The 18,517-nt window shown below is 37.2% G+C and overlaps 1 protein-coding gene and 1 long non-coding RNA gene across 2 annotated transcripts in view; one reads left to right on the plus strand and one right to left on the minus strand.

Annotated features, from left to right (window-relative positions):
- LOC142223325 (uncharacterized) overlaps window positions 1-18,517 on the plus strand; it is a 238,076-nt gene that overhangs the window by 176,573 nt on the left and 42,986 nt on the right. The window lies entirely within an intron of this gene.
- LOC142225787 (uncharacterized) lies at window positions 1,899-2,895 on the minus strand. The gene is made up of 2 exons (XM_075295612.1): window positions 2,146-2,895; window positions 1,899-2,090 (listed from the first exon to the last, which is right to left on the minus strand). Exons 1-2 carry the CDS (start codon window positions 2,887-2,889, stop codon window positions 2,082-2,084), a joined length of 753 nt encoding a protein of 250 aa, XP_075151727.1. The 5' UTR covers window positions 2,890-2,895; the 3' UTR covers window positions 1,899-2,081.

Here is an 18,517-nt window from a genome sequence, read left to right on the forward strand (position 1 = left end):
ATTTCAGACAATTTTCCACATGTTTCTTCACTTTAGCCCTTAGTTGTGGAAACCAATAACTTTTCTCAACCAATTCAGTAACTTTGTTGATGCCTACATGACCCATCTCATCATGATACTTGTACAATACATGAGACTCCATAGCACTAGGAACATAAAATCTCAACTTGTCCTTCTGTATCTTCTTGTATATAACATCATTTCTCATCTCGTATAGTTTGTGCTCCTTATTCTGTAACTTTTCCTTTAAACGTCGTATTTCCGGGTCTCTGTTCTGGCATATTACTAAGTTTTCCTCAAACGTGTTTGTCTCCACTACCATTATTTCCTGGCATCTACTCAAAGCGTCTACATGCTGCATACGCTTTCCTGACCTATGTTCAACAGTATAATCAAAGTTCTGCATCTCTAATGCCCATCTAGCTATTCTAGGATTCAAATCTTTTTTATTCAACGTCAACATCAATGAATTACAGTCCGTGACAATTTTAAAAGTCCTTCCATGCAAATAGGCCCGAAACCGCCTCAACGCGTATATAATAGCCAAAGTTTCTAGTTCATAGCTATGAAATTTGGATTCTGATTCTGTTGACCGTTTCGAAAAATAAAATACTGGGTGCCACTTCCCATCTCCTTTCTTCTGTATCAGAATTGCACCAAACCCTAATGCACTGGCGTCGCAATGCAGCTCTGCTTCTGCCTGAGGGTCGTACAACGCCAAAACAGGTGACTCCAAAAGTTTATATTTCAATGTTTCAAAAGCCTGTAATTGGTCATATCCCATCTCAAATTTTCTATCTTTCTTCGTTAAATCATATAGCGGTTTTGCTATTAAAGAAAAATCTTTAATGAATCTTCTAAAATAAGAGCACAAACCTAAAAAACTCCGCAGTGTGTGAACTTTGTCTGGCAGAGGAAAATTTCTAATTGCCTCTAAACCTTTCTCATCCGCACGAATACCTGCCGCATCAATGGTGTATCCAAGATACTTAATACTACTCCGGAAAAATTCACATTTGTCGAGGCGCAATTGTAATCTGTTATTGACAACCCTTTTCATAACTTCTTCAAATATTTCCAAATGTTCCTGCATACTTTCTGTAGCTATCATAATATCGTCCAAATATATTATGACTTTTCCTTGCCGTACTAGGTCCGCAAAAATTTTATTCACAAACATCTGAAAAACCGATGGTGCATTTTTAAGCCCAAATGGCATTCGTAAAAACTCGTATTGACCCAAAGGCGTCACGAAAGACGTATATTTCACGGATTCTTCACTCATATAGACGTGAAAGAATCCATTCCGCAAATCCAGTTTCGTAAAAACTTTCCTGTTTGTCATTGTCTCTAGTAAATCATCTATTAAAGGAATTGGATAATTATATTTCGCTGTAATCTTATTCAAATTTCTAAAGTCAACACACATTCTTAATTCACCAGTTTTCTTTTTAACTAAAACAATTGGAGAGGCAAATTCGGACTCACTAACTCGAATTACCCCCTTCGCTAAAAGATCGTCTAATATTTCCTGTAAGGCCTGTTTCTCGCTATACGAGAGCCTGCGTGGTGGACAATTGAATGGTTTAATATTGTCAACAATTAGATTCATCTCTACTCTTATTTCTGGCTCAAGAGGGCGCTGCATATTTATATAAGTGTCTCTAAAAATTTTCTCTGTACTTTTCCTAACATTTTGGGGTACGTGAGATTCGAACTTAAAATCTATCTCCTCCTCATCCGAAAAAAACTCAACTGACATGATCATTTGCTCGTAGCTAGTATCGTCGTGGCTGTACATTTGGTCTGATTCATCTGGTTCACCGAAAAATATTTTTGAATTCGTACTCGCTAAAAAGTCTCTTCCCAATAAAATAGAATACTTCATAGACTCTGCATTTACCACAATTAACTCGATTTCAAAAAATTTATTATTCAATTCAATTAAACAAGAACATTTTCCTTCAACTTTTAATTCGAGCGATTTAAACCATATAAAGAAACTGAGTTGTATTCAGATATTTGAAATTCATTGGGCACCACATCTCTCCTTATGAGGCTAACCGGACTACCAGAGTCTATCAGGCATTCTAAAGAAAACTTAACATTAATATTATCATCTAAGCAAAAATTAAAATACCTTACATAAGTGTTGGTTTCCTTAAGGGTCTTCTTCTTATTTTGTTCACAATCAGAGACTGTGTGTCCAGTTTCCCCGCAAGCATAACATGTGCCAGGTGCTCGTCTGGGCTTACTACATTCTGCCGCATAGTGTCCAATACTATTACAATTATAGCACCTTACGCCAGCCTTTAATGTTGTTGTTGGTTTTGTCTTGGATGGTTCAGCCACAGCTGATTTGGGTAACTTAACGTTTACCAATGATTTCAGCAAGTCCGAGGCTGTTTTATGTTGTTGCATTGAAACTTGCGTTCTCACCTGAATATTCGATATACCATCGATCAAATACTCCAGCAATTCATCATCGTCGAGCTTCAACTTACTGGCCAACATAATTTTTTCACCATAGTACTCACTGAAATTCTCTCCAAAACACCACTTGCGTTGTTCAAATTTTCGACGAGTCTCCAGCTTTGTCTCTCTTGACCCGAACGTCATACAAAAATGCTCCAGTAACTCATCGACATGTTCGTTTGGTTCACTACGTCTCGTGTGCAACCATACCTGGGCTCTGCCGACTAATTTTGTTGCGAACAAAGCACGGAACATGTGATCATCGAGATTGTACGTTTGTTTGATGTCTCTCAATTGTGTGACCCAAAATTTCCCATCTGTCGTTCCATCAAACTCTGCAACAAAATTGCTAAGCATATGGAGCGAAACACCAACAGAAGAAACCTCGGTATGTTGTCCAACCATTTTTAACATATGGTTCTCTCTACGCAGTATGTCATGCTCACGTTTCAACAATTCATTTTCCCTCTTAAGTAAAGCAATTTCTTTGTCTCTTAAGTCTGAATCTGACAACACACCGACTGCGCCAACAGCGCTGCTTACGTTGGTATGTGTGTATGGTGTTTCTGTTGTGTATACGATTTCATTTTCCTGTACATTTCTCCTTGCTTTATTCTCGTCAGCTCTTTGTTTGTCGTTCGGTAATTCTTTGTTGATCGTAACATTGTTGTTGCCTGCAAATTTTGTCTGTAAGTTTTCAATAATTTCGTCTTCTTGCTCTGCATTTTTTCATCAGCAATTTTATTTCTGTTTGAACACCCGTTACTTGACATTGAGTTGTTGTTGGTTTCTTGCAAATCGTCACCAACCGACACAAGATGATGGCCTGTACTTTGGCATAACTGCACATTTTGCATCCAATTTTGTTGTTGATGTTGTGTCAATTCGCTTAAATTAGCAAGTGGATCTTCTTCCATACCTTGTACCACATTTTTTAAAACGGCTTCAGGCACCTCTTTTAAACGCAGGATTAATTGTCGTTTTGTGCCGTCTGGTAAAACATTCAATTTAAGGCATAACCACTGCAATGTTGTTAATGGTAGCTTATCCAAACACTCCATTTTATCGGCAAATAAATTCTTTTTAAGACCTTCGAACGATTACTTGCGTTTTGGTAAGGCCCACTTCTGATATACTTTAGTGGTATACTTTGTCCAATTTAAAAACACTTTGTTGGGGTTTTCTTTTTGTTATTTTTATTTGTTAAGGACGCCGAAGTCTTTTTCGGTTTGACGATCGTATACAAAAAAAGTGTCTGGCTAACTCACATGACAGCTAACGATTTATGAAACTTAACTTAATCGATAACATGGCAACTTACGATTACTAGCTTAAACGTAACTTAATCGATAACATGACAGCTTACAATTATTGGCTTAACAAACTACTTACAGGCTAGTTATTGGAACGTTACATGCCAACATACTACAATTTGAATTCCACTGTTTTGTTATTCCGCCGCTACGTTGTTGTTGCCGAATGCAGTTTTCCGATAGCCTTCCGCATTGTTGTTGCCGACAAGAATGCAAGATTCGGAGTAACTTGTAGAGTGTTGTTGTTGACAAGAATGTGATCCGAATCGGAGTAGGGAGATTGATTGAGAGTATTTAGAGATTATCTAAATGAGAGCATTTACAAAAAAAAAAAAAAGATGAGGCCAATGTCGCACAGTATTCTCATTCAAAATAGTGGTTTGATGACCGACATCAACTAGCTACAATTAATTCATTTTGTTATTATTAATTTGTGTTGTTAATCTTAACTAAAATTCATTCTCTTTGTTATTTTTCATAACAGTGCTCTCTCCTTAGACTCTAGTCTCCTGACAAAGTTCTATGGGTTCTTGGTATTTGGCAAGACGATTCGCATGAAGAACTTTTTGACATTTTTTCCAGGAGGTTTTATTCTATAAAGGAGATCAGATATTCTTTCGGTTATGGTCGCTGGATCTACCCAATCGGACTGCAATTTTGGTGAATAACCCTTTTTTCTCGTGGGGGAGTAAAACCAAACAGATTCGCCCACAAAAAATTCTTGAGGATTAGATCTCGTGTCATACCTGCACTTCGTAGCTTCAGAAGAAATTTTCAGCTGTTTTCGTGCCACGTCACAAACTTCGGTCAATCGATTCCTCAGTTCCATTATAAAATTGGCTTCTGGCACCGTCTCTGAAGTTGGCAAAGATGTTATCAGATCTATAGGTAGACGAAGTTCTAGTCCAAAGGTTAACATCGAAGGGGTAAACTTTGATGATCCGTGCATAGATGACCTGTAGGCTAGTAAGGCCATGGGCAATAGCTTATCCCAGTTGCGTTTGTTCGGTTCTACAAATTTTGAAAGGTAATCCAACAAAGTCCGGTTAAAGCGTTCGACCATTCCGTCGGACTGTGGCCTTAATGGCGTTGTACGTGTTTTTTCTATGCCAAGTATTTCCATACACTTTTTAAATACATCTGATTCAAAGTTCCTACCTTGGTCGGAGTGTAAAACAAATGGAACCCCAAATCGGCAGAACACCTCATTAACCAGTGAATTAACTTTTTAAGTTTAATTTTTGTTTAAAAAAAAGAATCAATCTTTTCTTTTTATTTTTTATTCGGAGCGAACTCCGTCTTTATTGATTAAACTCAAAAGTAGAACTAACTTCAAATAATTTCTACAATTTCATAAATGCTTAAAACTATGCACTTGCCAACGATCACCTGAAGTAATTCCAGGAATCCAATGCAACTAACTTATGTTGGGTTTCGCAATGATCACCTCATCTTATTCGGGGAAATCTTTGCAGCTAACCATTGCTGTTTTATGGGAACGGAAGTTCCACGCGCTTGATTCAACAGACATATCATCAGCATAAAATTTTATTTACTTTCAATTCTCTTTTAAAATATTTTTGGCAACTAAGAAGGTGTTGGGTATTAACTCCTCCCCTCTTAATTGCAATTGTCCCCAATTGTTTTTTTTTTTTTTTTTTTACTTCAGAAATATGGGATGTTGTTTATTCGAACTGCTGATGAGATGTTATTTGTTGGTTGGATATATGTTAATATTGCTCCTGGCTCTGGCGGTAAATATGAATTCTGTGTATTTAAATATTCTATGCTTCTTCTTCGCGAGATTCTATAGAGGTGAAGAATCCAGGAACCCAAGACTGCAAGGATTATTAAATAGGCCATGATTGATACTCCGTTCACAATTGTTCCCGTTCTTAATATTCTGATACTGTGGGTGTTATTAAGATATGATTCTCTCAGGCTCTCAATAGTCAGAATATTTTCTAAGTTCTTCTCTAATGGCGTGGGTTGCAATACAGCAGGGATGGTTTTTATTTGTGGGGCTTCTAGGTTGCGGTAAATTTTGTTCTGTGCCGCTATTGTAGAATTTGAAAATTTTATCAAAAACGTGCCTGATAAATGATGTGCAACTTCATCGATGTATATGGTATCATTGTAGTCGTTAAGCAGGATTACTCCAGGGAAAATATTTTCGATTAACGGGACATGATGACTGTTGGTATAAGTGCAGTACGACGATAAGCTTTTTATAATATTATTTATACATGTATTATTTCTTAAATCTAGTAGTTGGTTGTTACTACAAATTTTAATATTATTATATTTTGAGCAATTACTTTTTAGTCCATAAATTTCATTTAAATTCTTTATTATATTATTGAAAGACAACTTTACAATTTTTTTGTTTTTCTTTACGGGGTACAATAGCAAATTTTGATATATTTTTTCATTAGTCAATGGAATTTTGATAACATATAATATGATTGAATTTCGATATAAAACATTTACTGTGGCATATTCCATTGCCTCTTCATTTGTTGCAAAGGGCATATTTTCTTTACTTAATTTTTCCAAAGCTAATTTAACTTCTAATTTATCCAAAATAATGGAGTTTATTACTCCGCTCTTTGCCCATTGAATCGCATAATGTATATTAATTAACTGCTCTTTTATGAGTCTTATGCGACTTTGTAAAGTTAAAACTATTTCGGTATTTAAATAGTTGTTTTTGCCTATCGCATTGGAAATTTCATTAACTATTTTCGTTACATTATTTAGTCTATCATTTAGCACTTGGTTAATAACGACTTGCTTATTGTTATTTTGATTTATTTCATTTATATTATATTCTAGCATTTCGAAGTCATCGTGATCTGGAGTTCCAGCGATATACTTCCATGCAGTACCAATTATGTTGAATGATCTTTTATTTCTCTTATAACTATTTTTTTCATTATTAATATCCCCATTTTCATAGTTATTATTTATATTGTATTTATCATTATTATACTGAGGAACAATACTTTGAATTAAATCCTGAGCTTGCATTATTTCTTCATTTAGGATAGGAAAAAAGGAATTGGTTTTAGGGATATGTCGTTCAACGAATACTTTTGTCTCTGTCACAAAGGAGTCATATTTCTTTATGTCTATTGGATGAATTATTCTGAAGATTCCGTCTTGGACTTTACTTTGTCCATCATTAATTATTATAACATGAGCAGAAGTGTAGTCAATAATTTGAAATTCTGCTTTACAAAATATTATAATTGATCTGAAAGAGAAAAAAGATATACAAAATTTAAGTTTTGATAAGTCTTTTATGAACAGTCCTTCCGGATAATGTTTTAACAGTGGAGTTTTGGTTACAGGCACTATTTCCCTTTTATACTTCGGGGTAAGTTTATTTCCGCGTCGCTTATCAATTCTGACATAAATAACATCACCCTCTGAGTAAGTTTTCATCGGCTCCTTTTCCTTATTATGGTAACTGAGATCGGATACTTGCTTTTCTTGTAATTTACGTATTGTCTCTTTTCGGGAATTTTCAAGCATCTCTGGATCGCTACTGACATTTCGGCCAAATAAAACTTCAACAGGTTTCCTATTTGTTGTCGAATGGACTGATAAATTATATTCCTTGACTGATCTTTCTAATAATTCCTCAAAAGTACGGTGGGCTTTCTCAGTTTTGAGACATCTCATGATCTCTTGAAGTGTCGAGTGGAAACGTTCCACTTGTCCGTTAGAACAACTTGTATAAGGTGGGGTACGATAAACTTGAATGCCGAATTCATTCTCTATCATATGATTAATGGAAACTGAACTAAAAGATTTTTCATTATCAAAAACTATTGTTTCGGGAATAAGAAAGAAGAGAATGTCTCTCAAAGGTTGTTTAATATCTTCAGCAGCTCTTGATTTTATTACCTTCGCTATAGCAAATTTGGAAAACTTATCTATAGCTGTCAGAACAGAGTGTTTATCTGTAATAAAGATATCAAGGTGGACAATTTGTCCAGGAAATTGCGGAATAGGAGTTGGTTGAATTTCCGGCTTAGCAGGATGACGATCATACTTGTTTTCCTTGCAGACCACACAATTCTTTACTGCTTTAGTCACTTTTTTGTTCATAGATGGAAAGTAGTATTTTCTGATTATCTGAATTTTATTTTCACGAGCATTTCTGTGAGCTCGATTATGTGTACTCAAAATTATATTATCCTGTTCTTCTTCGCTAGTCACGTCTTCAACTTGAATTTGAGTAAACCTTACTTTGTAGCTTCTAAAATGTAAGGGATATATCTCTTGAATTTTCCCCATAGTGCGTTCATCAGTTTTAATGCAGTTAACAACGGATGGGTTTAGGTAACGTTTTAAAATATTGACCAATTTGTCTGAATCATACGATTCTTCTGTTACTATATGTTTGTGGTATGTTGGAAAAACTATTTTAAATTCATATGACTGATTTGGACCTTGATTGAGAAAAATTTGATTTTTGAATGCGTTAATCGGTGCATCTACCGAATAAATCAGACAATGAGATGAGCTTTCATCGCTGTGCTCACTTGATGTTAGCGTATTTATCTCTGGTGGAATTCTTGATAACGCATCGGCTACCACATTAGTTTTTCCTTGTTTGTAATGAAGCTCGTAGTTATATTCTTCTAAAATTGCTTTCCAACGTTTCATTTTAGTGTTGTTATTTTTATTACTTAACGCGTAAGTAAGTGGTTGATGGTCGGTAAATATTTTTATTTTGGCAGTACCATATAGATAATTTCTCAGAGAATCTAATGCCCATATAATAGCTAACATTTCCTTCTCGTTAGCGGCATAATTTTCTTCCGTCCTGCTCAACGTTCTAGATATGAAAACTATCGGTTTTTTTTCTTGGGAAAGCACTGCACCAAGAGCGAAATTTGATGCATCTGTAGTTAACTCAAAATCTTTATTATAATTTGGATATGCCAACACTACATCTTCGGAAACAAGAGTTGATTTTAATTTGTTAAAAGCTGACATGGCTTCTGAATTTAAATTTATTTTAATTTTTGAGGATTTATTTTTGGACACGCGTCCTTCCTCCCCTCTTAAAAGGGATGTCAGGGGCTTAGCGAGTTTCGCATAATCTTGAATGAAACAACGATAATACCCTGTCATACCTAAAAATGATCTTAAGTCTTTTAATGTTTTAGGTTGTGGAATTTTAGCAATAGCTTCTGTCCTTTTTGGATTTGTTTTTATTCCATCAGAAGAAATAACGAATCCTAGAAACTCAACCGAATTTTTAAAGAAATGACATTTGTCCAATTGGACTTTCATGTTTGCACTTTCAAGTGTTTTGAAAACTTTGACTAAATCGTGGACATGATCGTCCTCGTTGCGACTAAAAACAATTATATCGTCGATATAAACGAAACAACAAACTCCTATACATTCGCGTAATATATCATCAAGTGCTCTCTGAAAAATTGAAGGGGCATTTTTTAAGCCAAACGGTAGTCTTGTGTATTCGTATTTTCCGTTGTTAATGGAAAAAGCTGTTTTTTCTATATCAGATTCCTTTAACGGGATCTGATGGAATCCGCTCTTCAGATCGAGTACTGAGAAATACTGATTATTTCCTAGCTGCGCAAGGACTTCACTAATATTCGGGATCGGATATTTATCCGCTATGGTCACCGCATTTAGTTTTCTGTAATCCGTCACAACTCTATACTGCTTATTACCAGCTGAATCTGGCTTTTTTGGTACAATCCATACCGGTGAGTTGTACGGAGAGCGAGATGGTCTTATTATACCATCATTAAGCATCGTTTGAATTTGCTTTTCTACCTCAGATTTCAAAGCCATGGGGTAAGGATAGTATCGAGTGTATACTGGTGTATTGTCCCTTGTTCGAATTTCCCCTATTACCTTAGTTGTATATGTTAATTTCATATCGGGCTCTGCGAATAGGTTAGGTATTTTTTCTGTTAGTGCTCTAATTATTTTGCGCTGCTTGTCTGTCATATGGTCATCCTTTATTTTAATTAGATTTATTGCTTCTGACTTCATTTGGTGAATTTTTATTTTAGCCCCGTTTTCGAGCGAAATGTAATTATCTCTGGTATGAATAACTGCTCCTAATTGTTTTAAGCTGTCATTGCCTAGAATCCCATGAAAAGATTTTAAGTTTGGAAGGATGTAAAATTTTAAATTTTTGTCTCTAATATTGAAAAGATTAAGAAATGTGTGGCTGGTGATTTCTTTATCACCGGCAACTGATCTTGTAAAGAAATTTTTCTGATTTGGTATAACTTTTTTTGGGAGAAATGGTTGAATGTAATTCTTTGTTGATCCTGTATCTATAAGTATATTTAAAATTTTTCCATTTTCTATTTTACATCGTACATAAGGTAACGATGAATCAGTTAGCCTAAAAAATGTAAATCGCTGGTGTCAGTTAGTTGTTCTTCTTGGTTCGCAAAGTAAAGTGCTTCATTAGACATCTGTTGGTAATAATCCTGAGAGTAGTCCGAATTACCATTTTCGGAGCAATTGCCGCATTCGTCTTCTTCCGGTGGGTGTTCTCCATAATATGGTCCATCTGGTGGATGATTATGAGTCTCTAGATGGAAGTTTCTTTGAACCTTGTTCATAGGGAGACGGGAAGATGCCGGTGGTGGCCTCTTGCCATAGAAATTATTCTGTTTGGGTCGGTTCATGTAATTAATACCCTTTGACCGAAGACTTTCATCCACGTCCATAGGCTCTGGTCTTGGCTGGGGTTTAGGTGCTGTTGGTCGTTGAGGAGGATAATATTTCTGCTGGTAGTTATTCCCATTGTACTGTACATGTTTATTTTGCAATGGTGCTTGATAATCGTGCTTATTGGAATGCACCTTAGGATGTGGTATATGGGCTAATTGAGGGTAAAATTGTTGCTGGTTTTGATTTTTTGTGGATGGAACCTCGGTTTTTGCCCTTTACTTTGGTGGTTAAAAATTCCGTTAGGAATATTTTTGCTTCTATTGGCATAATCAGAACGAAAATTTTGATTTTCTAACTTGAGGCACAGGTGCAAGGCCTGTGGCAAATCGGCTGGTTCCTTCATACCTAGTAGTCGCGATAAATCGCCATTAAGACCTCGAATAAAGGTATCGAGTGCTTTATCTCGGTATGATTGTGTGAAAAGCTTCAACGACTCATCCGGTAAATCCATACAACCAATTTTTTAAGATAAGTGATAATTGAGTATATACCTGTCCGTAAAATTCTGGGACAGTTTGATTGCCTTGCACTAAGGATATCATCTGATATTCCAAAGTGCGGATATCTCTCTTATCAGCGTAATGCAACGTTAGGCACTTTGATATAGCTTTCCAGTTTAATGGGGTGTTGTACGATTCAAGGGCAATGTCCGCATTGCCGACGATTTTGTTACGTATAATATTTAAAATTCCATAATATTTAGGAGAACCCCTAATGGGTTCATAGATCTGAAGAATTCGATCCACGCTTTTTTTCCAAGAGCTAAATTCTCCTGGATCTCCAGAGAAATCACGCAAACATTTAACTACATCCGGAATTTTGTCAAAGTCTGAAATATTATTATTTAAGTTAGGGTCAATGGTTTGGTCCGAAAAATTTGCAAAGTCCGAATTTTGTTGAGAGTTTGCCTGTAATAGGCCCTGAAATTGCGTCTCTATTACGTTTTGTACCATGCGGGCAATTATGTCAGGTGTAAGATTCTGTACTGGTTGAACGGGAGGTGCTGGTGCAGTGGGATTTTGGGTTGGATTGGAAAGGACAGCAGGGCGGATTAAATTATTAGGATTGGACATTTTGCGTTTGTTTCAGTTCAAAATTTTACGTATCAAATCAGATTTAATTTTATTAAATGCACAACAAAAAAAAAAATTATAACTTATAGAAAATATATTATGCTTACAATACTATAAATGTCTGGAACATGTTGATTGCTGAATGTTGAATGCTGCCGTCTGTAGTCTATTGTGTTTATTTTTGCACAATCAAGCGGTATGTCCTTTCTTGTTTTAATATTAATATTATTTTTTTTCCTTAATATATTTTTTCAAAATATTGTTTCATTATAACTGTTCTTTTTCAATTATTAATTTAACATTTTTCTTATTTTTCATGTGATTTCACTAATCCTTTTTCTTTTTTTTTTGTTTTAATATTAATATTATTATTTTCTTTAATATATTTTTTCAAAATATTGTTTTCATTATAACTCTTCTTTTTTAATTATTAATTTAACATTTCTCTTATTTTTCATGTGAATTCACTAGTCCTTTTTCTTTTTTTGTTTTAATATTAATATTATTCTTTTCTTTAATATATTTTTTCAAAATATTGTTTTCATCATAACTGTTCTTTTTTAATTATTAATTTTACATTTTTCTTATTTTTTTTATGTCACTTCACTAGTCCTTTTTTTGTTTCAATATTAATATTATTCTTTTCTTTAATATATTTTTTCAAAATATTGTTTTCATTAATTTCACATTTTTCTTATTTTTCATATTACATCACTAATCCTTTTTTATATTTGTCCAGTGAAGCGGCTGGTGTTCAACACCGTCCTTTTTCCTATTTCGATAGGTACTCGGGGGCCTCGTTCTTCACAACTTTTTTTCGCGGGAGTTCCAACCGCGCGGACAATTGGGACCTCGATATAGACTATTTTTAACACTACTTGATTCACTTTCGCGTTGCTTTATCGGGTCCCTGCTCGGGCGCCAATTAACTTTTTAAGTTTAATTTTTGTTTAAAAAAAAGAATCAATCTTTTCTTTTTATTTTTTATTCGGAGCGAACTCCGTCTTTATTGATTAAACTCAAAAGTAGAACTAACTTCAAATAATTTCTACAATCCTGAAGTAATTCCAGGAATCCAATGCAACTAACTTATGTTGGGTTTCGCAATGATCACCTCATCTTATTCGGGGAAATCTTTGCAGCTAACCATTGCTGTTTTATGGGAACGGAAGTTCCACGCGCTTGATTCAACAGACATATCATCAGCATAAAATTTTATTTACTTTCAATTCTCTTTTAAAATATTTTTGGCAACTAAGAAGGTGTCGGGTATTAACTAGTGCAGTAGGTACTTCATTTGTGGTTTGATTTGGTAGGGCCAATCCCTCTGGCCATTTGGTAAAATAGTCCATGCATACCACTATGTATCGATTGCCGGATGTTGTTAGAGGAAGAGGACCCAATATATCCACAGCCATTCTCTCAAAGGGCATTCCCACCAAACTAGGCTGCAAATGGCCAATAGTTTTCTGAGCTGGCCCTTTCGAGCTGCACACACTGTGCAGCGGGCACACCATTCTATAACGTCAGCAGAGCGGCGATTCCAAAAGTAACGAGCTTTGACCTTGTTTAAGGTTTTCATTTGACCAAGATGTCCTCCAGTAACTGAATTGTGAAGCTGTTCGATTATTCGTGGAATCAGGTGTTTCGGTAGTACTATCAGCTTTGAGATTTCGCCTCTGTTATTTATGTGCTGATACATTAAAATATCGTTTTCAAATATCAGCTGGTCCCAGACATGCCAGTAAGATTTTGTGTCACCAGATTCACCCCATATTTCTTTCTTTTCCGGGCGCTTGTCGGTTGATACCCATGATCTACCAATGTGTAAAGTTGTGTCCCGTTTTTGAAAATCGGCAATATTTTCGGGAATGACTTGTAACGAAAGTATCAGATGTTGGTCCTTACCCTCAGCTTTAGAACAGCTTCGACAGTCTCCGCATGGCCTACGGGAAAGGGCATCAGCATTTCCATGGCTTTGGCCTTTTCTATGCTGTATTGTCATATCGTATTGCTGTAGCCATTCGATCCAACGGGCAAGTTGGCCTCGGTTCGAGAATGTACGATTACGTCATCAAGATAGACGAGTACGGAACGCCACGCAGCTTCCGAAAATAGACCGTCCATTAATCTTTCAAAAGTGGCCGGAGCATTGGTAAGGCCAAAGGGCATCACGTTGAATTCCCAAAGGGCAGCCGGTGATGAGAACGCTGTTTTAGGTTTTGATTGAGTATCAACTTCTACCTGCCAGTACCCACTTTGCAGGTCCATAGTTGAAAACCATACCGATCCGTGAAGAGTTGACAGAATGTCATCCATACGTGGAAGTGGGTAAGAATCTTTTGTGTTAACATCATTTAGTCGTCGGTAATCCATACAAAATCTAGTAGAACCATCTTTTTCCTTTACCAATACTACCGGCGACGACCATGGGCTATGGGATGGTTGTATGATGCCACGTTGTTTCATGTCATTTATTAATCCATTAATCTCCTCCTTCTTTGACATGGGAACTCGGCGCGGTAGTTGTTTGATTGGTAGAGCACTTCCTGTATGTATGTGGTGATACGCAAGGATTGTTCGCCCGAAATCGGTGGGACCAGTAGAAAATACATCTCGGTATTCCTTTACCATTTGCTTAAATGCACGTAATGATTCTGAGCTTGCTTCGGACGATATATTGAAATCAATAAATTCATTTGACACACCTATATCCTCTTTGTCCATTATGGAAACCTCCTCCATTTTACCAATCGGAACCATAGGCATTATGTCAATATCTGTATCGGTAGTGTTAACTAGACGAACAGGTAAAATCTGTGTAGTTGAATTAACAAGAGACCGCCCTAATAATACACCATTCGGCAACATGGATTGGTCATATACTTCAAGAAGGGATTCACCAGAGTTGGGTAAAAATGCACATTTGGAGCCTAAATACATATCTGACCTAGCCGGGAGCGTAATCGTGTCCATGAAGTAAACCAGATTATCTGCTATTTGTTCCGGCAGATACAATGGTACAGTAAAGTTATTGGTTTCAAGGCGCAGGTCACCGACGTTTACTAATGCCTTATGAACTCGTAGAAAGTCAACACCCAGCAATAATGGGGTAGGACCATCCACAACTAAAAATTCATGCTCATGTTGATGATTACCCAATTGGAAGTTTAGGGTAATGGCCCCTTCAGTTCCAAAAGTTTCCACTCCTGGTCCACGTAAAGTAATGCTACATTGACGCCGGGGAGCTGACGGTGAAATAAATCTTTTATTTATAAGAGATGTTGAAGCACCCGTATCCACAATAAGTTCACGGGGTCGATTTTCTATTAAAGCCACACAATGTAAACTCTGTTCTCCCCATGCCCCAACGTTGAGAGTTAAGCTCGTACAATGTCGTTCGCTGTGTTCTATCATATCAAGATTAGAGGTAGTGGAAGCTGAGGCTTCAATGCAGTCTAAAGCAGAACTACATGAATGGATTTCAATACAATTTGTGCTTTCACTTGGAGCTCGGTTGTTTGTATCCATCGGCTTGGGCCCCATCAGGCCGATGTCATCTCGTTTCCCGACTTGTTCTTATTATGTCTTTTGCTTTTTGCGCTGGAATTTTGTTGCTCAGTTTCCATTTGGTATATTGCTCGTGGTCGGTTGCGAGACAGTTGTGCTTGCAAATCTAGCGCAGTTCTCATGGCCTCAGATATAGTATTTGGCCGACCAGCGATTACTAACCCCTGCAACTGAATATCGTAAAGGCCATCAATAAATTGATGAACGACAATCTGGTTTACAATTTCTTTTGGAGCACCACTAAAAGCACTCACAGCTAACCTTTCTAGTTCCGTTGCAAAATCTTGTATTGATTGCTTTGGCCCTTGAACACACTGACGCAAATACCTGTAACTTGTGTGAGTGTCAGGGGAGAATCGTTCCCTCATTATTTGGCGGACTTGTTCATAAGTTGGTGGAGGATATCGAGGAAGGGTACCATAAAGGCTTAAGGCTTTCCCCCGCAAGTTCGTGGTGACAGCCATTAGTGTCTCTTGCTCTGACCACATATAGAAACGAGCGTCATCTTCAACTTGCCTTTCATACTCACTCCAACTGGTTGAACCATCGTAAGTGGGAACATAATGTGGCTTGAATATGGGTTTGGTCGAGTACTGTTGACCAGCCCCATTCCACCCCATGGAAGCATTTTGACCACTGTGCATATTTGCAGCCATGTAGGGATTCAGGATTGGGGCTGGCCCGTCGTTTCGGGCTCCAGAAGGCATGTTTTCATTGTGAAAGTTTGTTTGCGAAATCTGATTCATATTTGGGATAAAGGTGTTGCCATTATGCCAATTTATGGGATCGGTAGAATCTGCAAACCACATTCCCTGGGGTGGATTGGTATCAGAGATATGAGTGTGATGACTAACGCGTGGGCGCTCATTGACCACACGGTTTTCGCCTTCAGTTTGATGGTTAAAGGTTTGCAATGGTGCTAATTGTGCACCAACATACCTTGGGATTTGAGCTGGTTGATTAGTTGCAATGGATGACTGTCCTCCAGTCGAATGACTCGAAGTGAAGCTACTGCGTGATGCCGGACGTGACTCATGACCAGAACCCTCATTTGGACAGAGACGATGTGTATCGTAAGCCGAATCTAACGTGATACCACTTGTTCGCTGTTCCATTTGATCCATCCTAGCGGTCATAGAGCACTCAAGGCTCCTGAAATTTTGCAACAATTCTTCATCTCGTCGTCTTTGGTTTTCCATCATCTCATCTATCGTTTGTTGCACAGTTCTAGAGATCGAGTTTAGATAAGTGGAATTATTTGTTCTTTTTGGCATGGCAAGAGTTTCAACAGAAATTCGCATAGACCCCACACCTGAGACCAATGTTAAACTTTTCAGCTTAATTTTATTATTCACTTTATGAAAAAAATCGTAATCGCAATAACAAACAATATTAGGGATAAATTTTTTTAATAAAATTAGATTTTATTCGATTCCCGAGAGGATTAACTTTTTTAATTCTTTTCCGTACTATAAATTGAAGTTATTGCCTACGCATCGATCACCATAATTGACCCACATCAAAAAGCTTGCCAAAAAAATCATAGTCAGCTCGCCTCTGTTGTAAACACTAGTCTCCCCTTGGCTCCTCTTAGATCCCCGTCATTCGCATTTAATGGTTACCCTTTGTCAGTGCTTGGTAGTGAAATTGTTGTTGTCAGAAAGAATTTGATTTGGCACTTGTTAAATTGAATTCCACTGTTTTGTTATTCCGCCGCTACGTTGTTGTTGCCGAATGCAGTTTTCGGATAGCCTTCCGCATTGTTGTTGCCGACAAGAATGCAAGATTCGGAGTAACATGTAGAGTGTTGTTGTTGACAAGAATGTGATCCGAATCGGAGTAGGGAGATTGATTGAGAGTATTTAGAGATTATCTAAATGGGAGCATTTACAAAAAAAAAAAAAGATGAGGACAATGTCGCACAGTATTCTCATTCAAAATAGTGGTTTGATGACCGACATCAACTAGCTACAATTAATTCATTTTGTTATTATTAATTTGTGTTGTTAATCTTAACTAAAATTCATTCTCTTTGTTATTTTTCATAACAGTGCTCTCTCCTTAGACTCTAGTCTCCTGACAAAGTTCTATGGGTTCTTGGTATTTGGCAAGACGATTCGCATGAAGAACTTTTTGACATTTTTTTCCAGGAGGTTTTATTCTATAAAGGAGATCAGATATTCTTTCGGTTATGGTTGCTGGACCTACCCAATCGGACTGCAATTTTGGTGAATAACCCTTTTTTCTCGTGGGGGAGTAAAACCAAACAGATTCGCCCACAAAAAATTCTTGAGGATTAGATCTCATGTCATACCTGCACTTCGTAGCTTCAGAAGAAATTTTCAGCTGTTTTCGTGCCACGTCACAAACTTCGGTCAATCGATTCCTCAGTTCCATTATAAAATTGGCTTCTGGCACCGTCTCTGAAGTTGGCAAAGATGTTATCAGATCTATAGGTAGACGAAGTTCTAGTCCAAAGGTTAACATCGAAGGGGTAAACTTTGATGATCCGTGCATAGATGACCTGTAGGCTAGTAAGGCCATGGGCAATAGCTCATCCCAGTTGCGTTTGTTCCGTTCTACAAATTTTGAAAGGTAATCCAACAAAGTCCGGTTAAAGCGTTCGACCATTCCGTCGGACTGTGGCCTTAATGGCGTTGTACGTGTTTTTTCTATGCCAAGTATTTCCATACACTTTTTAAATACATCTGATTCAAAGTTCCTACCTTGGTCGGAGTGTAAAACAAATGGAACCCCAAATCGGCAGAACACCTCATTAACCAGTGCAGTAGCTACTTCATTTGTGGTTTGATTTGGTAGGGCCAATCCCTCTGGCCATTTGGTAAAATAGTCCATGCATACCACTATGTATCGATTGCCGGATGTTGTTAGAGGAAGAGGACCCAATATATCCACAGCTATTCTCTCAAAGGGCATTCCCACCAAACTAGGCTGCAAATGGCCAATAGTTTTCTGAGCTGGCCCTTTCGAGCTGCACACACTGTGCAGCGGGCACACCATTCTATAACGTCAGCAGAGCGGCGATTCCAAAAGTAACGAGCTTTGACCTTGTTTAAGGTTTTCATTTGACCAAGATGTCCTCCAGTAACTGAATTGTGAAGCTGTTCGATTATTCGTGGAATCAGGTGTTTCGGTAGTACTATCAGCTTTGAGATTTCGCCTCTGTTATTTATGTGCTGATACATTAAAATATCGTTTTCAATTATCAGCTGGTCCCAGACATGCCAGTAAGATTTTGTGTCACCAGATTCACCCCATATTTCTTTCTTTTCCGGGCGCTTGTCGGTTGATACCCATGATCTACCAATGTGTAAAGTTGTGTCC

This window comes from Haematobia irritans, chromosome 2, assembly GCF_050003625.1.
Source record: "Haematobia irritans isolate KBUSLIRL chromosome 2, ASM5000362v1, whole genome shotgun sequence".
NCBI lineage: Eukaryota > Metazoa > Arthropoda > Insecta > Diptera > Muscidae > Haematobia > Haematobia irritans.